Genomic DNA, 24462 nt, shown 5'->3' with positions numbered 1-24462 from the left:
TCATTAAGCTCTTCCAAGGGTCTAATTTATCTTCCATTATCAAGGAATGTGTTCATGGAGCGGCTTAATCCATACACAGACAAGAACTCAGTGCTCACAAACTTTAGGACAACTTTGTCACCCAATTATATCAAGTGGAGTTGAAGGGTTCCAACGTAAGCATGGATTTAATAAAGACCATGATGGACATGTTCGTTCCACTCAGCCAACCAAGATGGCAGCAGAAAAGAGTACACAAGGCTGAAGGATATAGATATATAAAATGACCACTGGGCAGCTTGGCAGGTTTAGACCTCCAACCATGCAAGATGTAACGGGTTAAAAGGACGAGATTAGTTATACGGCCGGAGAGTATATAATATATAATATGAGGAATATACAGGATATAACGGGTTATAAGGACGGGATTAGTTATACGGGGGAGAGTATATAATATATAATATGAGGAATATACAGGGATATAACGGGTTATAAGCACGGGATTAGTTATACGGGGGGAGAGTATATAATATATAATATGAGGAATATACAGGGGTATAATGGGTTATAAGGACGGGATTAGTTATACGGGAGGAGAGTATATAATATATAATATGAGGAATATACAGCGATATAACGGGTTATAAGGACGGGATTAGTTATACGGGGGGAGAGTATATAATATATAATATGAGGAATATACAGGAAATAATGGGTTATAAAGACGGGATTAGTTATACAGCCGGAGAGTATATAATATATAATATGAGGAATATACAGGGATATAACGGGTTATAAGGACGGGATTAGTTATACGGGGGAGAGTATATAATATATAATATGAGGAATATACAGGAAATAATGGGTTATAAAGACGGGATTAGTTATACAGCCGGAGAGTATATAATATATAATATGAGGAATATACAGGGATATAACGGGTTATAAGGACGGGATTAGTTATACGGGGGAGAGTATATAATATATAATATGAGGAATATACAGGAAATAATGGGTTATAAAGACGGGATTAGTTATACAGCCGGAGAGTATATAATATATAATATGAGGAATATACAGGGATATAACGGGTTATAAGGACAGGATTAGTTATTCGGCCGGAGAGTATATAATATATAATATGAGGAATATACAGGGATATAACGGGTTATAAGGACGGGATTAGTTATACGGGGGGAGAGTATATAATATATAATATGAGGAATATACAGGGATATAACGGGTTATAAGGACGGGATTAGTTATACGGGGAGAGTATATAATATATAATATGAGGAATATACAGGGATATAACGGGTTATAAGGACGGGATTAGTTATACGGCCGGAGAGTATATAATATATAATATGAGGAATATACAGGATATAACGGGTTATAAGGACAGGATTAGTTATACGGGGGAGAGTATATAATATATAATATGAGGAATATACAGGGATATAACGGGTTATAAGGACGGGATTAGTTATGCGGGATGGAGAGTATATAATATATAATATGAGGAATATACAGGATATAACGGGTTATAAGGACGGGATTAGTTATACGGGGGAGAGTATATAATATATAATATGAGGAATATACAGTATATAACGGGTTATAAGGACGGGATTAGTTATACGGCCGGAGAGTATATAATATATAATATGAGGAATATACAGGATATAACGGGTTATAAGGACGGGATTAGTTATACGGCCGGAGAGTATATAATATATAATATGAGGAATATACAGGATATAACGGGTTATAAGGACGGGATTAGTTATACGGGGGGGGAGAGTATATAATATGAGGAATATACAGGGATATAACGGGTTATAAGGACGGGATTAGTTATACGGGGGGAGAGTATATAATATATAATATGAGGAATATACAGGGTATAACGGGTTATAAGGACGGGATTAGTTATACGGCCGGAGAGTATATAATATATAATATGAGGAATATACAGGGATATAACGGGTTATAAGGACGGGATTAGTTATATGGGGGGAGAGTATATAATATATAATATGAGGAATATACAGGATATAACGGGTTATAAGGACGGGATTAGTTATACGGGGGGGGAGAGTATATAATATGAGGAATATACAGGATATAACGGGTTATAAGGGTTAATTTGATGAGAAATTGGAGATCATTTCAGAGTCAGGAAGGAATTTCCCCCCTTTTTGAGGCACATTGGAAATCACTTCAGTGGGGGGTGGTTTTGCTTCTTTGGGGGATTGGGGAACGTGACGGACTTTTTTCAACCACTCATTCCGAGCAAGACGCAGATCTACTCGGAGAGGCAGTGGGACTTCAGTGTTTTCAAGCTGCTGTTCCACCTATTATTTTGTTCTAAAACTAAATACAGTATTAGAGACATCATTCGTTGTCCCGCTTAATGCTCAAACCCTTCCCAGAAATAATTATTTAATGGTGAGAATTTTGTCTATGAAGATTTTTGCCGGGAACGCTTAATTGTCATGTGACACAAACACAGACACAGACACTCATAGGATGCATTTTCCCACAAGTTGTCCTAGTAACTGAAAAAGCAACTCACGATGTTGTTTTTATACTTACAATTCTTCAAAAGAAACAGCGCAACTAATTTTTATCTAAGTGGAACAGCACCTTTAATATAATAAATACTGACCAGCAATAAAAAAATGCATATTCCTTTATATTATTGTAAACAACAATCCTTTCTGGGTAATAAATACAACTACAACAGACAAGGCTAAACACATAGGTTTAAAGATTAAAATGTAAGGAAGTTGGTAGGAGAGGGTGGTAGAAAGGTGGAACTGCATTCCAGCTGAAGTGGTAGAGGGTAATACAGTGAGGGCATTATACATGGGATAGACATACGGCTCCTGAATCTAAGACGAGACCAACGACTGATTAGGATTTGAGTCGTTACAGCAGGAGAAACGGGCAGACGGGCAAATATTAACACAGGTGATGCTTGTTGTGGAGTTCTTTAAATCTGTAAATCTGTTGCGACTACAAAGAGGCTCATAATATTCCTTCAGTGAACGATAACAGCAACTCGCCATGAAAAAGAGGATGCAGCGATCACAAGAATCTCCCCAAAGAGAAAATTACTGGATGATTTCATAATAAAGTAATAACCTCCCCAGCGCTGTATACAGTAATATAACCCCCCCAGTGCTGTATACAGTAATATAACCCCCAGCGCTGTATACAGTAATATACCCCCAGCGCTGTATACAGTAATATAACCCCCAGCGCTGTATACAGTAATATAATCCCCAGCGCTGTATACAGTAATATAACCCTCCAGCGCTGTATACAGTAATATAACCCCCAGCGCTGTATACAGTAATATACCCCCCAGCGCTGTATACAGTAATATAACCCCCAGCGCTGTATACAGTAATATAACCCCCAGCGCTGTATACAGTAATATAACCCCCAGCACTGTATACAGTAATATAACCCCCAGCGCTGTATACAGTAATATAACCCCCAGCGCTGTATACAGTAATATAACCCCCAGCGCTGTATACAGTAATATAACCCCCAGCACTGTATACAGTAATATAACCCCCCAGCGCTGTATACAGTAATATAACCCCCCAGCGCTGTATACAGTAATATAACCCCCAGCACTGTATACAGTAATATAACCCCCAGCGCTGTATACAGTAATATAACCCCCAGCGCTGTATACAGTAATATAACCCCCAGCGCAGTATACAGTAATATAACCCCCAGCGCAGTATACAGTAATATAACCCCCCAGCGCTGTATACAGTAATATAACCCCCAGCGCTGTATACAGTAATATAACCCCCCAGCGCTGTATACAGTGATATAACCCCCCAGCGCTGTATACAGTAATATAACCCCCCAGCACTGTATACAGTAATATAACCCCCAGCGCTGTATACAGTAATATAACCCCCACGCTGTATACAGTAATATAACCCCCCAGCGCTGTATACAGTAATATAACCCCCCAGCGCTGTATACAGTAATATAACCCCCAGCGCTGTATACAGTAATATAACCCCCAGCGCTGTATACAGTAATATAACCCCCCAGCGCTGTATACAGTAATATAACCCCCCAGCGCTGTATACAGTAATATAACCCCCAGCGCTGTATACAGTAATAACCCCCCCAGCGCTGTATACAGTAATTTAACCCCCAGCGCTGTACACAGTAATGTCGGTCGGTGATAAAAACCTGGTTTTATCTTATTTTCTCCCAATAAACTCTCTTTATCTGCAGACCGGGAGCCGCCGTTGCTGTCAGTCATGTGATATTTTGGGTGACTCCTGGCTCAAACACCACACTGAGCTGATGCTTTATGGCGATGCTAATGAAGTCCGATCCTCCATAGACTTTCATTAGTCAGAGTATCCTACTCTGTGATTAAGACTAAGCCATTCTATTGTTCCCCACGGGCAGTATGATAAGGAGTCGGGGTGATTGTCTAGTAGATTGGGGCAATATTCTTGAAAGTGTATTTTTAATCCGATACTGGGAATAAAACAATTGGGGGGAGACCCGCTTGAAACTGACCCCATCTTGTTTGGTGGGGGTGAATCATTTGGCTGTGAAAAGGATCCCATACAAGCTCAGAGAGAACCGGAGACACCCGGACGCGACGGAGAGCGGAAAATAACGGCAATTTATTACCGCAGACCGCCGGCCGCACTTTGAGCTCGGGTTATTGGCTCAGCTGCACGTCGGGGCGTTATTGACACTTTCACACGCTCTCCGCTCGCTGGATACACAGGCAGAGGCCTTGGATAAACCTCCTTCTCTCCTTAAATAAACCTGCGCACAGGGTCTGCCCGTTCACCTGGAGTAAATATTTGCTGCCATGACAGCAGCTCGCAGCGCGGTTAATGAGCGTTAATCCGCTCAGCCGGCTTACAGTGATAGGAGCTCGTTTCGTGTTCTGACTAAATGGTGCGTCCCCTCGACTCGGTTCACACGTTAAGAAGTCTGGGGGGGGAGTTCAAAAACAGAGCCATCGCCTGATACGGGCATGACGGACCTGGGATTCAGATTTAGCACGGGGAGGAAAAAATAAAAAGGGTGAGCGTGACGATCGGAGACAAAGAAATCCAGAAAAATAGGTTAGAGACGGGCAGCTGCGAGACCGTCGGAAAAACACAAGGGGGGGAGGGCAGGTGAGGGTACGGTAACATAGAGAGTGAAGGGCAGTTTTAAGTTAAACGTGTACACCAGTGTTATATAAACAGACTTGGTACAGAAGGTGGTGGATAGATGGAACAGCCTCCCAGCAGAAGTGGTAGAGGGTAATACAGTGAGGGGATTTAAACCTTCCCACGTCAATTAAAGGGCCGGTAGTCTAATCATGAAGATGGAGAGTATATTAACCAGGGAGAGGGTCAGGCGAGGCTTGAGTGACCGTCTTTATTGCTTCGAGAGAGCAGGGTCTGAGAAACCGAATTCTGATTGGCTGCTTGAGCAGGAGTCCGTGATCCCGTTTCCAAACGCCGGGGTTTCAGCGACTCCAGGGCTGAGGTTCACATGGCTGACACCTGGGCGTAGCACCTATTTAAAGGGACACCCCAATGTTCTATGCACCCCCACCAAAAAAATAATGCATATTAAGGTACTTAGCGGCACAACGGCCCCCAATCCAACTCATTTCTACACTACTCATTGGCTGATTCAAGCAGCCAATGAGTGGCAGGAAAGGACTCACGCAGAGTTGACCGGCGGTCAGTATACCGCGTAGGCGCAGGCGTGTTGCTGGGGACAGAGAAAGAGGCAAATGTATATTGGGGGGGCATTTGTACTTGCAAGGGGGGCCTTGCTGAAAATTAAAGGGACCATGCAGCTATCATATGCATTAAAATCCATATGAAAAAAACATTGCACCAAATAAACGAAGGTATTTTTTATTTTATTTTTTATTTTTTTTTGGTATTTTTATTATTTATTTTTTATTTTTATGTATTTTTATTTTATTTATTTTTTTATAAATTTGCTAAGCACTTCTCGTTTCTTCTTTTTTTGTGTTAGAACCACACCAATTACTGGGTTTTATCATTTTATTCATTGATTGCAGCTAAGTAATTCGATATAAATAAATATATAATATTATGTCCATGCCCCACCCCCACACTCATCCTATATGAAACCTGCGGAGCTTTAAATTAGCGTATATCCTATATGAGGGTAAGGACCGGTTCCTATACAGCCAGCTGGTTGGAGAGCACACGGCCTGCCTGTTTAATGAGACTCTTGGCACATAAACCCCGCGGATCATTATTTTTTTTAGCGAACACTCCCTGCAATTAAACTGGAACTTTGTCTCTCAAATAAAGAACCGTGTTTTGAAAGCTGCTATAGTGAATAATGCATGGAGATTTGTATCATAGTCCTGTCCCGTGCATAATTTATAATACAAACATTATAGATATAAATAATTGAGAGGCTGCAAAATAAACATTCATCGCTGGTGTTTCCAGGCCCGGGTCTTCGTTGTAAAAGAACAGTCGAGTCGGCATGTTGGAGTTTATTGCGCATGTATCTCCCATTGCCTAGAACGGGGGGGTTCTACTGAGCATGTGCAAGAAGTGTACTTAAGTATGCTCCTGGTTTTCACTAGAGGCATCTGGGGCGGAGTCAAATGAAGCAGAAGTCTGCGCCGATGCATGCAACACAATGCACTGGAGTCTTTTTTAAATTGACACCCACTTCCTGCCCTATTACCATCCCATGCCCCGCCCCACTTTGCAGCTAGCCTTACCCACATAAGAAACCAGTCAACCAATCACAGCCACTTATATAGCCCTCCCCACTCCTCAAAGACTGAGGGCGGCCAGAGCCTGGAAGTTCCCAGGTATAGTGGTACGGATCGGATTGGAGAAGGCAAGAAAGGAGGGGCTCCACGGCAGCTCCATCCAATCAAAACAATTTCCAACGTGCTCCGCCTACATTTGCTTAAGCCCCACCCAATTTTACAATTTTTACTGTTTGGGCCCAAACCATAACTAGATATAAATGCAGCCCTTGCACTTCTTGTTCCCCAGCTGGAAAGGGAAAAGCAATGGATCCCAGAGCGGGCGGTAATCAGAGCGCTAAGCCTCTACTCTGCGGCTTTCTTGTTGCGTTTTGATCTTTCCATTTTTTTCCGTTAGCTGCCGTTCCAGCGCGCAGGCGGCTCACGCTATTTTAATAAGAGTTCAGCCTCGCTCCTAAACTCTCATCGCTGACCTAACAATCCTTCATTTCCTGAAAAGCTGCAGCAGGGTAAACAGACGGTAGTAATGAGGCAGGTCACATCCTGAGGTCAGCGTTATCCTGGGAAATGTACAGCAAAAAATATATATATCGACTTAACGGCCCTCGGGTGCCGAGCCTAGAGAGGAGAACAATTGGACAACAATTCCCATCATGCAAAGCCAGCCAAGTAACCCTTTCCTATTAAAAAACAAATGCGGATCCTGTAATCCTCCAGAGTCTTAAAGTAGGACCCTTGTTAAAGTACGCAATGTCTGGGGGCCCTCAAGGGCCCATTCGCCAACACCCGACAGCTTCCTGTGCGCCAGAAAAATAAATGTGCAACTGTGTGAAAAAAACACAACTTAACACAAAAAAAGGAATGAATTAACCCCTGATGAAAACAGGCATTACCGTCCCTTTAAATTGTCTAATGAAGAGGAGATACATTAGTATCAAGCGCGGCTTCTAAGTTCCAAGGGCGGTAAAATTAATTAATAGAATGTTTTAGGGAATAAATCTGCTTTAATGGGGTTCGTTTCTTCCTGACCCAAGTTAGTCGACCGTCGGGATGAAGAGAGCGAAGTTATTGCATTAAGTCACACGGCGGAGACAAGGGCCGCTCAGTAAACCCCGTCATATGATATTGTTTAAAGCCTGGTGCCTCGGGCTGACATGTGGAGCTCGGCTCGCAGACACAATTAGTCTGACATCAGCCAGCGTTGCTCGATGCCAAGAATGAATCCAATGTATAGGCCTTCGGGACGCAGGTCTCTGCTGTCTCTCTGTAGACAGCTTCCCCAATCAGCTGTCACGGGGGGGGCTTACAATGCCTCATTCATCTACAACTAAAGGGGTATTCAGTTTTACCGGTATCAGGGTACCTGCGCCTTCCCGCGAGACCGGTCCAGCGTGATATGTTTCCCTTCCATCCATAGCAAGGGCTGCCGGAACCAGTTAGCAACTTAATAGGGGAGAGATAACCTAATGGGGAGGAATCAGCATGCAGATTCTGAGATCAGAAAGGCATAAGTAGTGTACGTGGGGGAAGGTGGTCTGCCCAAGGTGCCAGTCATCACAGGGATACCATACTGGCACACAGAAGAAGTTTCTTCTTTCTTCTGTCTTCTTTCTTCGTCCATTTCTCCCCGGTATCAGCTGCGCTAATTAGGCCTCCCGGAGCACTTCCACAAAATGGACAGCCTCTCCCCCGTTCCTCCAATCGGGGGAGAGGGTGTGTACGGAGGCTCCACCTTTTTGAGGAACCTCTCCGTGAGGCCTAGCTAGCGGAACTGATATAGGGGACAATAGGACGAAGAAAGGAGTCAGAAAAAAGAAGACAAAAGAAAAGGAGACAAGAGAAGAAGATGAGCTGCAGGAAATGAGACATTGAGAGAGAGTGTGAGCGAACATGAGCGTGAGTAAGAGTGAGTGAGAGTGTAAGAGTGAGTGAGAGTGTGGGTATTTTAAAGTGGAGTGGTAGGATCTGCCCCAGAGGCCCAGTACTCCCGCTAGATGGGAGAGGAGGAAAAAGAAAAGACCTATAAAAGATGAATGCACGCGGCCTTTTGCATTATGGGAACTGCACTAAGGTCCATGCATTTTGCATGAGGGGTGTTGCGCGTTCCTTTGAGACGCTTCTTTCGTGGCAGTTTCTGCATCTCCTCCCAGGGCAGCGGAACGGGGATTTCTGCGACACAGCGGGGTTTAGAAGGCAGGTGTGGAGACGATGAATAGATATCCAGTTTCACTAATAATCCATACGACCTCGGATAAACCGAGCTATCTTCTGTGCCTTCTGTAACGCAACTAAACCGCGCATGAATGAGGCGGATATTCAGAGCAAACGGCAGTCATACTCTGTGCACACAACCTGCGCAATATATCAACATAACGCGCAGCGCCGTCCTTATACTCCGCTTACTGTTACGTGCAATACTGCAAATAACCATTTAATCTGAGCTTCATGATCCGGAGCCATAGATAGATATATATATATACACACGCACACACACGCACACACACGCACACATATATATATATATATATATACACACACACACGCACACACACACACGCACGCACACACATATATATATATATATACACACACACGCACACACACGCACGCACACGCACGCACACGCACGCACACACACACGCACACACACACACACGCACACACATATATATATATATATACACACACACAAACATATATATATATACGGTATATACATACACATACACGCTTCTCCTTCTTCCTCATATTACCCTACTTAATAAAATCATTTAAAGTCCCCAAAATCAGCACCCAATCAGGAAGGGGGATTCAGGTGCATGATGGGAAATACGTTCTAGCTAGAGGGATAAAGAACAACATTGCATTAAAAAAAAAAAAACATTAAACTGCTTGGAAAACACAAACAGGAAGTATAATTTTTAATTATTAATCTAATAATAATTATTATTATTTTTATTATTACTATTATCATTATTATTATTATTATTATGTTGATTGATTTATAAAGCTCCATAACACCTGTAGAGTTGCATAATTATAATTGATGCCCTACCTGTTATTTCCTGTTTACCCATTGGACAGCGCTGCAGAATATGATGGCGCTATAATATAATCATTTATTAATAATAATAAAATAAGCAATATATGTATTTAAAATCCACCTTGTGTGTATACCATGGGAGCCGCCATCTTAACTTCCTGTATCTGTTTGATTATTCCTCCCCATTAATTAATATTAAATTCTATTTTAATCTATCAATATTGACAGCGCAATGTTGAAATAAAATGTTTATTTTCGACACAGAGCAAAATAATTGATAGAAATTGTAATTTAAAAAACAATATTTAGAAAATATCCCGTAGAATCCCGTATTAATTGCATCATAGGATATTTGTGATTCTAACCCAAAATGCATCTAGTATGGTTCCACTGGAAACATGATAATTCTTTTGTTGGCTTCTATTTACCGACGTTTTCATTATTGTAACAATTAGTTAAACTTAAACATTGTAGCCAAAAAAAACCAGCTGTAAGCAATTGGCTTGGCCACCTTCACAACTAAACATGAGATTTCATAACCTCTATTTCCGCTCCGTACCAAATGTTTGTTTTTTCCTAAAGAGCGGACAGTTAGAGGAATTTTGTTAGACGGTTCTTAAAAAAAAAATGAAACAAAAAACAAAACTAAGGAGAAGAAGAGAAGAAGAGAAGAAGAATGTGTGTGGGGGGTTGATGCATGCTTCCCATCACGATCACCAAAAATAGGGGTTTTCCAGTGAATACAGTCAAGGTGAAAGAAAAAATTCTGAAAAAGTTCCAGATTTGGTACTTCTTGTTTATCGTTTTTGGAAAATCAAGTGTTTGATGAGACGCGTTTCCTACGTAAGATGGAATGTTGTTGGGAGTTTGGAGAGCGGACAATCTGAGGAGCATCAGACCATCAAACGAGTAGGAGAGAATGACGGGCCTCCATATGGATTGATGTGACGAGGTACAAGGGGGGGCATTTTGGAAAAAGTTCTAGACCCCCTAGAATTATATTACTAGTAAGAGAGGGTATAAGCTAGAGGGCGGACGGGTTCGGATTAACGTAGAATGTTCTGATCCACCAAGTGAAGCCCGCTGACCATGGTTTGAGTGTCACCGGACCGCACCGCCTAAACCAAGTCCTTGTTGGCCTCCTTAGAGACCAAACGATTTCACTCAACTGGAGAACCTTCAACAAAGCCTTCAACGAGCTGCAGGCCAGGCCCAGGGACTCACCACTAAACACGGGCCGCAAGTACTAAGGGTTCCTACAAGATCAGCCAAAGAATAAGGCCGAAAGCCCAAAATACAAGATCCGGGGGGGGGGGTCCTCAAACCAGCTCCATTTGGTGAAGAGACCACCACGAGTTTTTTCTTTGGCCTACATTCCTTTTTGGATTTTTCTGCCCCATTTTTTTTGCATATGGCGCCATGGTTACTAAACAATCACCTCTAATGCTAACCCATTGCACGCTCCGGGGAGAACGCTCTAAAGAGACCTCCCTGTGCACATGCCCAGAAAGCACCCCTATTGATTTTAAGCAGTGGTGAAAATCCTTGGACCGCAGAGGAGGTGTTCTTCGGCAGCTCTGGAGCTGCAGCTTCTCCTAAAAGTAATTCTCTTTATTTATTTATTGCAGGTTTAATGAAGCTTTTAAAGGAGGCTGTCTGGGATGCTGGGGGGGGGTCCCTTTAACTTTCTTGTTGTGAATAAATATACACAAATATACCCAATGAAATCATTTAACAGCATTAATGGGCCTAATGAATTCCCCGCACGCCCTGCCGCCTTCACATCATTGCATCATACAAGAAAATGTCACAGACATGATATGGACGCAAAATATTGCTGCACGCATGCCATGCGCTGATAATCCGTACTGCTTTACACGGGAAACGAAATAAGGTACACAGAATATACAGAATACTAATATGCAGAATATACCCGGATGTATGACATCATAATATGCGACGGTGATGCAAGAGCAGCTCAGTACTGGGAATCATATGACTGGGAGGATATACAATGCGGGGGTTGTACCGTATAACGATGCAGAGTATCTGTGTATGATAACAAAGTTGCATTGCATAATGCGGAGTTTACGTTGGGCGCAGGAACGCTGCATTATAGTGGAGTACAAAGTATCCACCGGCGATGTGAACGCCCTATTGCATAACTGAATACGGCCCGGGAATACCAAGCAGCAGTATTTATAGATGATCATTAATGCAAATTAAAATAAAATGGGGAAAAGGCCAGAATAAAACATACGCCCCTGTCCGTCTTCGGCCCCTTTCACTGTAAAGAACAATTAGAAACTATTCCTTTTTTTTTTTTTTTTTTTTTTTTTTTTAAATGAAACCTCACAAGCTTTATTAGTACAATAAGAGATGAGCGCTATCTGATTACATGAAGCTCTCTAGAATGCTCCCCTACTGTGTCTGGAATACCCCCCCCGGACTGTGTCCGAAACCCCCCAAAAACTATGAAATTCCCCCAAAAAACTGTGTCCGAAATATCCCCCAAAAACTGTGTCCGATATATCCCCCAAAAACTGTGTCCGAAATACCCCCCCGAACTGTCTGTTCTTTCGGGGCCCACAATGCACTTCCCTGCGACAGAAAAGAAAGCTTTTTCGGTGGACAAAAAGGCCTCGCCGCTAAACGTCTGGTTAACGAGACGCATCGCAGATTGGCACTTCTTTCGAGAGTTTTACCGAACGGACACGCCTCTTACGCCAAAACGCTCGCCAACCGCGTGAAAAGCAAGCGGCCATATCTGCCGGGTGGATCAACCCGGACCGCTGCGCTCGAAATGAACATTGGGTCGTAGCCAGCCATTTTCACACTCAATAGCAGCAGAATGGCTGGCATTAACCCTTTGTGCAAGAAACACATCACCCGACCCCGAAATAGTTAAAAGCAATGTGGGTTTGGTGCTGGTGGTGGTGGCGGGGAATTAATAGCAGGCCTGGATCATGCGCGCTGCCGTGAAAGTGAAACGCTACACTTCTTCGAATTGTAGCAAATGATATCGTTAATTTGTTACATTCGCAATGATGTCTTCAGTAACTTTTGGAGGGTCGGGGAGGAATAACCCTACAGACCGTGGTAAATAAGGCTGCGTTCATATCCTCCGTACTTAAGCCTCCTCTGCCTTGATCTATTAACTGTGTATAACCTAGGGGTATATTACATCACAACACTCCCATAGTACAGAAGCTAATCATAGCCGCACCGTAATAGCGTGAGCATTCGGAAAACACACGGCGTAGCCCTCGACAACCACATCCAGCACGTTAAAAAAAAAAAAAGAGAGAAAAACATGAATAAAAGGGGAAAAAAAAAAAGTCGTCTCGTTACCTTGAGTTGAATTTCACTTAAACTCTGGTTCCTGAGCTTCTTGGTTAAAACCTTCAGCATTGTACGAAATTCACAGGGCGCAGGAAAGGGTTAAACACACATTTACACACTCACGCTCGCACACTCATACGGAACTGCTAACGCGAGTGGAAAGATCGCAAAAATCGCCAACCGGCAAAGCTCCAAATTCATTTAACCTGTTAGGCACGTAAGATCGACGGCTTTTTTTCCCCCCAAATTCTACCCTCCCAATAAAAAAAATAATAATAACAACAAAAAATATTCCCTTTTAAGAATTTTTTTTAAAAAGTTCCCCGGTTTACTCGTTTTTTGTGCGTTCTTTTGCAGGATTTTCTTACGGTTTGATGTTAAAGTTAGATTTCTTTTTTTGGCAGGACCCTTACGATTGGGTTCACCCCCTATTCGTTGGATTTATATCAATTAGCACGACTGCCGTCCGACGGTTCTGCAGCAGCTCGTCCATAAGGCTTCACTCATTCACGCGCACACACACTCACTCACGCACACACTGCCCCTATGTCTGCGTCTCTTTTAGCAATGAGAAACTTGTAGCAAACACAAGACTCAGCTCAGCCTCCGATTGGCTGACCGCGGCAAAGTGTGTCAATTTCATGGAGGCGGGGCTTATATTTAAAGGGAAAGAGCATGCAAGGAAACACCATGGATCCTGCAAGGCTCCTTCCCCCCTTCCTACAAACCTCAAGGGGGGGGGGTGGAGGAAGCTGAGAGCCAGAGGGAGAAAAACAGAAGCTTAAACTAAGATCCGAAGGGTTATTTTAGTGTCATTAACATAACATATTAAACAAAAATCCTAATTTTAACACATAAATTCAGAAATTTTATATTAAATATTGTGCATTATTTTGCTTATTTATTTATTTGTAGTTTTTTCTTCTTTTTTTCTTTTATAATAAGAATTCTTTTTCAGAAAATACTTGCTAATTATTTTAGTGCCTTAAAAATGTAAATAAACAGAAGAAAAAAAGTTATATTAAAAAAAGTAAAGAAGGAAAAAATAATAATTAATTTAATGACGTGAGAATGTATACAGGAAGATGTCACTTTACGTCGGCTTTCGGTGAGTTCTACCTCTATTTTTAAATGATACAATGGTAGAAGTAGACCGTATTGGCTACTCATTGCGGCTAATAAAATAAATGTTTGTTAAATTAGAAAACTAGATTTATCAGAAGGGGTAGTAGATACCTGGAATCAATTTCCAGTGGATGAAGCACATTAAAGGGAATCAAAAAGCTTGGGGTATGTAAAAAGCTACCCTATAGAATGAATAAGTAAAAAGTAATATGTTCCGGTACGAGGAGGCAAGATGTCTCCTATGCAGAGACAGGGATAGTAAATGGACGGGGGGGCTGACATGAGCGGGGCCCCTGTTTGTCAGGCCTCACATCCCTGTCCCCGGCCTCTGCGTGTTTGCTCGTCAGAGCTGAGTCGTGTATGAAGTCATATTACGTGCGGTGCTGATTGGCAGACGTGCGATGGACGGGGGATCCGGGCCTCAATCAGCACAGATCTCTGTCATGGCTTCAGCGGCGGTGCAGGTGGCCGGTCTTGATAAATATATACACTCATACACACACATATACACTGCCCTTACACACACCTCTCCATATACACACATATACACTGACCTTACACACACCTCTCCATACACACACATATACACTGCCCTTACACACACCTCTCCATACACACACATATATACTGCCCTTACACACACCTCTCCATATACACACATATACACTGCCCTTACACACACCTCTCCACATACACACATATACACTGCCCTTACACACACCTCTCCATACACACACATATACACTGCCCTTACACACACCTCGCCAAATACACACATATACACTGCCCTTACACACACCTCTCCACATACACACATATACACTGCCCTTACACATGCCTCTCCATTTACACACATATACACTGCCCTTATACACACCTCTCCATTTACACACATATACACAGCCCTTACACACACCTCTCCATACACACATATACACTGCCCTTACACACACACCTCTCCATATACACACATATACACTGCCCTTACACACACACCTCTCCATTTACACACATATACACTGCCCTTATACACACCTCTCCATTCACACACATATACACTGCCCTTACACACACACCTGCCCTTATACACATATTCTGTACGGGAATGGTAGACTTAAGGGAGCTGTCACTGACTGGTGGATGAGCCTTTCCTGAAAAAAATATGTGCTTGTGTGTGTGGCTGTGCCTGTGTGAAAGTAAATGCGTGTATGTGTGTATGTGTGGCTGTGTGTATATGTGTGACTGTGTGTATGTGTGACTAGGTGTGTGTGATTGCGCGTGGAGCTATACTAACACTCCTGAACAATCATTTTTGAAATTAATCGGCCAGTTGCGGAATCCAATAACTTTTGTGCTGTGTTACAGAGGCAGGCGATTGTGAATGATCGGCAAAGTGTTTACAAGGCTTGTGAAGAGTCATAGCTCAGTGGTGAAGGGTTAAACTCCAATTTTTCATTCAGGCTGAAGTCAGACGTGAATGAGGAAATTCAGAAGCTTTGGCCCCTTTTGGACGAGGCCTGGATGAGGAGTCCAAAGGGGCCCTGAAAAAGCCAGAGAAATCCAAGCAAATCATCCCCTGTTCCTGAGTGGAGATCCTGTAGACGGGTGGAGAGTGTAACTCCACTCCACATGCCCCTGACATTGCTGCAAGATAGCCAAAGTGCGGTATTTGGGGTTAAGAAGGTGATGGCCAGTCTTCTCTTCCATAGACACACTTTTATCGGTTGCTAACACTATTTATCCCGCAAGTAAAGCAGCAATGGAGGCCTCCTTGACATTGGAGAAGCTGCACTCCTGTCGGAATTATATATAAGTCGTGGGACCTCGCTGGCTCGGACCTGCTCAGCTTGTGTGGTGGAGGGGAAGATGCCTCCGACGCTGAGAAAGGGAATGACCACGATCTTCTATAAGGAACAAGAAGGAGAGATGGGACCTTAACCATTGGCATCTCCCTCCAGAATGGGAATAAGTTGAATAAGTTCAAAGCTGTCATCAGGCAGGTTGTGCACCTGACCAGACGTGTTCGAGAGCAAATGTGAACTGCAGGAAGGTGGAGACCATGCGATCCTTTGGGTCAACAGAGACGATGCACCTCAAAAAATCTGAGAGGAGAGACTTCCCGGAGTCAAGCAGAGGTTTGAACTCTGGAGCCTCCGAGATCTCACCATCGAATTGAAGATCATTCCTATTTTGCGGTATTTGCTCTATCGCTACTATTTGTCGAGCCATTTTCAGGTCTATCTTTTACTTCATCTTGAATTCCAAAATGGACAGGTAAAAAAAAATCAATGGGATGTACAACGAGCTTCATAAGGATCACAAGGGGTTATCTGATGCGCCAAAGAAAAAACAAATTATCTTTTGAGTCATGCATTTAGTAAAAATGATCTTTCAAGAAAGTTTGGGGATTTCTTATAAGGAAGAAATAGAAAAGAGTCAGGCCAAAAGCTGTGCATGCTGGGAATTCTAGTTCACAGCAGCTGGACGATGTCAGAATGTTAAATGACAATGGTTTTGCGCTTTTTTTTGCAATGATCCCTGCGGCAATATATAGTTTAACCACAACCAGACAATGTGTCAGGGAACTTTCTGCGGTTTATTATTTGAAGCAAAAAAAACAAAAATGTTCCACAGCTACACGAGTTGGAAACGCCTGGCCACTGACTGGGAACCCCCGATTTGAAGATCAGGGGAGAGGATGTCACCAGAAGCCCCACCATTTTGGCGGACGTTCTTCAGGAGGTTATATCAGAACAGATGCGGATGAAGAAAGATGAGAGAAAATAGAAGAAAGAAGAGAGGAGAACAAGAAGATGCAAGAAGTGGAAGTGGAGCTGTGAGACACAGAAGCGGATGTGGTTGGCAGAGAAGGTAGAGAGATATTCAGAGAGCCTGAGAGAGAGTGAATGAAAATGAGAGCGTGAGAGAGTGAATGAAAGTAAATGTGAGCGTCAGACAACAAATTGTATTACCGCGTTCCGAAATGAACCGGCAGGAAACAGATTTTTTTGTCCAAACAGCTGTTTTAGACAATCAGATGAACATAATGGACCAAGATGGCGGTGTGCTGCAGCTTCTCCTGAGGGTGACTCCATTTTTTTTCTACCAGTTTAATGAATCCATATTAAATCATCTTCAAAGTACTTTTACACGAACTCTTTGCTGAAGATCCTGTCTTGGACGCAGGATAAAACGTGGCTTTTCCCACATGTGGTTTTATGCACAGGGGGGTTTTTCTGAGAACAAAAGATCAGATATCTGCAGAATAATGTGTTTTCAGATATAAAAGGAAGAGGAAAAGCAAACAGAGAAAAAAAAATCTGCAATGAAAGAATGTCTAATTTGGCAACAATCATTAAATTGGAGATAAAACGCTATAATGGGTTTAATAAAAGTGAAGAACATTTAACTTTTCTGTATTTTCCTCAAAAACACATATCTAACATAATTGTAATTAATTATTTTTTAACTATTGTTTTTTTCTTTTATACTCCGAGGATCTATTTTGTGATAACTACCTCTTTAAGGCCAGCAGTCACCTGATGACCTGAAGTCCAACAACAGAGCTGCACCTCTTCTGAGCTGAGCGTGTAGCTCTGTCGGCCGGCGACCCACCGGGACTTTGCCCAGTCTCCCAGAATACCACCTCCCGAATCTTTCAGTGGCTGAATAGACCTTAACGGGACAATAATGCTAAAAATATTTGTGGATACATGTGGTCTAATTCACCAAATGTATTCTTATAGCGGACCTGTAATATATACAAGGCCCTGTTCGAGTTTTGAGCTGCCGTTGAGGAATATGGCTGCCGGAAAGGCCATGGGTCTTATATATCACTCGCTAGCAGGCAATTAAGAGTCTAGAGCGCATACTCGAGTAGCGAACGGAAACCAGTAGCTCCTCACAATGGACACAGCTTGTCTGAGCAGATCAAAGCAAACCTCCAGGCTTCTATTTGAGATCAAATTAATTGAACAATTAGAATCAGTTAAGCTAACCCAGCCTAAAAAAATGAGTCCAGATCTCCTTGATACGAGCTGAACCTAAAATAAAACCTTTACATGTATATATTTGAAATCCCGGGTACTATTAATGTCACAACTGTTTTGTGCACACATGTGAGCAGTAATTTAAGCATGTATATATGCAATTTATATATAATTTAATGAATTATTATAATTAAGGCAAAAATACCATGCATTATATTTGTGGGGTTTTCTTTTGTTTTTTTTTTTATTTCTATCGTGTTTGCCAGCAACGCACCAAAGGGTTTTCACCAGTTATGAAGATTCACTTGCCAGGGCTTCATGCCAGAATTCATCGGTGAAATCATCTTGTTCTCGGCATGGATACATTGTAGCAAGTTGTGGAATAAAAAGTTTTTTGATGTGGTTATTAGCAAATTGCTGGCAAACAGCCCAGATTTCGATTATAAATAATCTAACACTGGAAGAGGTTTTTAAGAATAATACTTGCAATGTTGGCACTTTTACGTTTTATGCCCCGCATGATGCTGCTCTTGTAGCGTAACGCGAGCGCCCTCCTCCCAGCTACAGCAGCCAAGATAGGGCCACTACTGCAACATGGCCAGGGCCAGATGGACCCCTCACAACTTGGGGGCTCCTAGCCACACGTCTAGAGTGCCTTGGGGATAATCTGACACCGTATAACATAACTGGTCTGGCCTCCCCAAATTGCTTTGGACCTTCCACCATCGAGTGGGTAAAGCTTCCCGCTAGGACAAGTGGATTGGATTACCCAATCATTTAGCACTGTGCGCTAAAAACCAAATTGAAGGCCAAAAATGTCTACCTGTACATGCGTCGTCGTAGAATTTCATTGGTTGGCGGGTGAGGTTTTGGTCTGTGTTACGTGGAAATGCTCTTGTTTCTATGGTGATCCAATTTTTTACCTTTTATTCCCTGGGTTTTCTTAAATAACTTAAGCCATGGAAGACCAACCAGTCTAACGCCAAACCAACAGAGGGATCTCATATGGAGGAGTTACCTTGCCCGGGTCTCGTATCATCACCGGGCCTTCCAATAAGAACCTTTGGTCTTATCCGCATAACCAGGGCCGGCCCTATAATGGGGCAGACTGGGGCAATTGCCCCAGGCGGCACTTTAGAAGGGGCGGCACTTTGCCGCCCCAAGCGCTTTTTTTTTGTTTTTTTTTGAAGCGGAGGAGAGAGAGAGGGGGCACCGAGTGGTTTTCGCTTACCCGCTCGGCGCCCCTCTCTCTCTCTCCTCTGCGGCGAGTCTCCCTGTTTCTCCCTGTTCGGTCCCGGTGCCGGCTTGTAATGCAGAGCGCCGGAAGTGACGTCAATTTCCGGCGCTCAGCATTACAAGCTGGCACCGTGGCAGAGCAGGGAGACTCGCCGCAGGACTGTTTAAAGGTAAGTACCGGGGGGGGCGGCGTTTTAAACTTCGCCCCAGGCGGCGTTAAGTCTTCGGCCGGCCCTGCGCATAACAACCAATTAAGTCTTTCTGATGATTGGACCATGATTGGTTACTATGGTGATAAGATCACCTTTCAAATTTTGCACTAGAATTATTTTTTATGCGTAAACCCTCGAAATGAGCAGTTCTGGTACAGTGTTCAGAATGTGGATCGATAACCATGGAAACCAAAGGAATGTTTGTGCCTTTTTTGTCCCTTTTATCCCCGGAATGACTCTTAGTACATGCTGCTTAAGGGCTGTGATTTATATATTCAAAATATCTACTTTTTCTCAAATATTACAGTTTTATCCAACTAACTACACATATTATGTTTCCTTTACATGTAGGAATTCAAATGTTAACGGTTCTTTTAGTTTATTTCATGGAATATGTCTCCACGGAACCATGAAGGAGCGATTTACACTTTTTGGGGGATTATGGCTCATCCGCCGATGTAGTGATCGGCTCGTGGGGAGCCCGGGATGGGGGATTTCACGTGAATGTGCGTGCATGGAGGCACGTGTACACGTGGGCGAGCGTGACCAGCACCTGCCGGCAGAGCCCACCTGCCGAGTGTCCAATATAGAATTCACAATCTCGTTTTCTTTTTTAGATGGGTTCTGGTTAATTATTGACCTGCTTCCGAGTCTCTTCGGTCCATGTTACTGTTTGCTCAAGCGACAGCTGGTATCCCGGTGCATATTCACCAAGATAGGACAAATATATATTGATTGATTGATTACCGGGCAAGATTGACCCAGAAACCAGATTAATTTGGTGTCATAACAAAGAACAAAACACATTTCCCAATTAATTTAATATTCTATTAATAGTATAATCAGGAGCAGGGGCCACGGCGTCTAACGTGGGGCTCTTGGATTCTTGCATAACCCCCGTCCCCCAAAATGACTTTTTTCACCTTCGATCACCAACCCCACACCTCCCAACATTTTAAATGGTCAGCGCGAGCCACTTTAATTCCAGGGGGTGTGGTTAGAGGCGTGGCCAGGAATTAAATATGAGTTTGTGACCTACTAATAGCTGTCCATAAATTAAAATCAAAACCAAAAATTAATTTTATGTGGGTCACTCAAACACACTTCTTCTTGTTGCGACATATAAATACTTATTAGTTTGCGCATGCACAGCCTGTTCTTGGAGCCCTCCCCAGACTCCCCATCACCTGCCATTAATTATTATGAATAGCTGGGTTCAATAATTATTATTGTCACAAAGCACAGGCTAAAGACTCAAACATTCCATGGTATTCGGTCTAGGATGAGATCAACTTTACTTTGAGTGAGCCCTGAGCCTCCAAAAGAGGAAGCCCTGAACATCCAATGGGGAGCCCTGAACCTCCAATGGGGGAGCCCTGAGCCTCCAATGCAGGAGCCCTGAACATCCAATGGGGAGCCCTGAACCTCCAATGGGAAGCCCTGAGCCTCCAATGGGAGAGCCCTGAGCGGCCAATGGGAGAGCCCTGAGCGTCCAATGGGAGAGCCATGAGCCTCCAATGGGGGAGCCATGAGCCTCCAATGGGGGAGCCCTGAGCCTCCAATAGAGGAGCCCTGAGCCTCCAATGGGGAGCCCTGAGCATCCAATGGGAAAGCCCTGAGCCTCCAATGCAGGAGCCCTGAGCCTCTATCGACGGAATGCTCCTTGAAGAAGGGATGATGATGGATAACGTCCCAAAGTTGATGTCTTGGGTGATTCCTGTGCAACCCCCACCACCACTGGAGACCGATGATGTTTTCTTATGACAAGCGAACCCCAGAGATGATTTCATGGAAAAATACAGATACTGCCGAAGACGCACGTACTCCGAGGTGGTAATTAGTATAAACGATGGCAATGCTGCATGGAAATTCCATGTGCTAAGAGATGTTTGTCATATTCACAGCTGATATTTGGTAAACAAGACTTCACCTGAAAGCAACTTTCCCGCAGGACCAGGTGACGTTAGGTTACTGAGATTCTCAGCTTTTAGTTTGTGAAAACATACGGCAACAGTAACTCTGCGTCTTCTTTCCCAGGATCGATACAATGTAGCATCTTGAGACAATTGAGGTAGAACCTTCCCCTTTCTGTCTTCTTCTCTCCACCGTGATTTGGAAAGCCGAGCTTCTCCTTCCTGATTGTTGGGCTCATGATGGATTGAGAAGAGGACTCTGGGTCCTGTCTTCGCCTTCTAGTTCTCTATATGTTCATTACTTCTTCATTTCTGTCCACTTGTCGCAAAACCAATAGAGTTTGGCCAAAATTTGTTCCTACAGGAGTAGAAACAATCACAATTCTGCCCCTTCGACGGTAACTCCCACCAGAAAATAGATACCCGCAAAACTGTTGGTTACTGCTTGCTGGCACCATCACCATCATGCTTCCTGATCCATTGCATGTGTCACAATGTAGCAATATGGGCAATCAACCTGTAGGGGGAGCTCCAGACTACTGGGCAAAGGAAGTCAGGGTGGTGCAATAAAACATGTTGGCTTTGTCTTAAAAAGTTTACAGCTGTGACCCAGCCCGCAAAGCAAGGTCCATAAAGACATGGTTGGATGAGTTTGGGGTGGAAGAACTTGACCAGCCGCACAGAGGCCCGACCTCAGCCCCATCCAACACCTTTGGGATCCAACATTAGAGGCTGACCTCACAAACGCTCTACTGGCTGAATGGGCAAAAATTCCCAAAGAAACTCCCCAAAATCTTGTGGAAAGCCTTCCCAGAAGAGCAGAAGCCGTTATAGCTGCAAAGGGGGGACCGACTAGATATTAATGTCTATGTATTTATGATGTCATCCAAGTCCCTGTTGGTGCAATGGCCAGGTGTCCAAATACTTTTGTCCATATAGTGTACATTGTTCTGCTAGGTTCTGGCAAGGATCGAGTCCTAAAATCAGCCCATGCTTCACCCGCAGCCCACTCCACACACGGCTATTTCTTCACGGGGGAATTATGCCTTCAGCTCTGGTGATGCCATGGAGCTCTGTATGATGTCATATATATAAATATTGCCTTTGGGCTTTATGAAGACTCCAACCTGGAATTTTTGCAAATAGAAATGACTTTATTCCTAATTGAGTTTCTCGGGAGTATTAAAAGAAAATACTCATCCAGGAGAGGTTTCTGTTACCGGAGGAATACGTCCTGCGCTTATATTTCCCTTAAAGCCGATCGCTTGTTTACTTTGAACGTTTACCAAAACTTGTCATTTTTCAATTAGAAGAACAGGAAAACCAGAAGTGAAAATGCCTCGTGTTCCTTAAAATGTGCACCTGGTAAGAAAATGTGCGAGAGTCACGTGGCTTCCTAACGCATCGCTCAGTAATAATAACGGTTATTCGCTTAACCTTTTCATTGCCACGGGAGGGAGAGATCGTTCAAACATTCCTTTTACTGTTTATATTGGTTTTTGTAATTAAAGGGGCAGCTAATGCCCCCGAAACCCCACCTACAGAACTTTATTATGAGTTCTTCCAAATGAAAAATAATAAAAAGAATGCGTTTGACTTGACACAGAAGTTGCCGATCTCCTCCATATTCCGACTATTCTCTGCACTGATTGGCTGCTTGAAGCAGTCAGTAATTGGAAGGACATGCGCACAAGACCTCACCCGCAGCATTCCCCGAGCCAGCGCTGGAGCTCGCTGACGGTAAGTATATCAGGTGTCGGGAGATGTGTTCATCCGAATATATCCCCTGCAAGGCATTTGGGTGGGTGGTGGGGAAAGGGGCAAAATGCCCTTTCGCTATGTTGGGGTATCATGAACAGTGACATGACCATACCTGGGAAGGGTAGGTTACCCGGTGTTCTCCCTCTTCTGAGGGAGTGGCTTTTTTAGAGGGATGGGGCTAGTCATGCATAGGGGTGTGGATAGTTCTTTAAGGGGTGGGGCTAGCCCCAGATAGCATTAAATCAATTGGGAGTGGGAGGAGAATTGGACGGGAAGCAGGCGTGGCTGCCTCGGAGGAGAGTGACCCGGAGACCTGAGAAAGCAGCAGTGCCCCACGAGACTCCGGGTCAAACCCGACTCATACAGCACAAGTATACCCGGATGACTCCAGCGAGCAGCGTTGTGGCACGAAACCGCCTGAAACTTCAACGGGACCGCTCACTGACATTATGAGACCACCCACCGACATCAGCGGGATCGCCTACCTGCATCCCTCAAAGGGGGCTCTTGTTCCTATCGAGGACATACCATAGAGATGCACTGTTAGCTTCAATGAGACGTCATGCAGCCCTGTAATTCCTCTCTATGGTTTTTTTCCCAAAGCAGATCAGCCAGGCAGAGCAAGACCTCCAGATGCTGGAAGTAGCAGCACACAAGAGCATTTATCCGCCAAAATGTATGAACTAGAAATAAAAGAAAATATTTTGAAAATGAAATAGTCATTTATTGAAGAATGAGACAAAATTACACATTAGCAACTTTTTAATACTTTGCTGTAAGGGTAAAAATTGCCTGAGAATGATGAGAACTGTTGTTTGTTGTCATTTGTCAGAAGCTATAAGTTATTCAGTCCAGACAAAGGAGTTCTGGTTTCTGCCGCCTGTAACCAATATCTCAGTACGGCGTTGGTGCGGAAGAATACGGAGCAGCCGCTCCTTCGGCAAACCTCAATGCATGTTAATCAGGGTTTGTTTTGGGTTCTGATGACATTTCCACCTTGAAACAGACACTAAAGGCATCGGTACGGGACTGGCCGGACAGGTAGAATCCGTCTGGGAGAATTCCTTCGTGGGGCGGTGGCAGGCTCGGA

General features: G+C 43.5%; 1 protein-coding gene across 1 annotated transcript in view; it reads right to left on the bottom strand.

The window, feature by feature from the left end:
• Window positions 1-13726, bottom strand: part of LOC128483730 (uncharacterized) — a 32376-nt gene extending 18650 nt beyond the window's left edge. The window contains exon 1 of the mRNA XM_053460002.1: window positions 13146-13726. Coding sequence (XP_053315977.1) covers window positions 13146-13205 — 60 coding nt within the window. The 5' untranslated portion in view covers window positions 13206-13726. The remainder of the gene's footprint in view (window positions 1-13145) is intronic.
• Window positions 13727-24462: the final 10736 nt, after the last annotated feature.

This window comes from Spea bombifrons, chromosome 3 (assembly GCF_027358695.1).
Source record: "Spea bombifrons isolate aSpeBom1 chromosome 3, aSpeBom1.2.pri, whole genome shotgun sequence".
In the NCBI taxonomy this organism is placed as follows: Eukaryota; Metazoa; Chordata; class Amphibia; order Anura; family Pelobatidae; genus Spea; species Spea bombifrons.
This window is presented reverse-complemented; position numbering and strand designations above follow the sequence as displayed.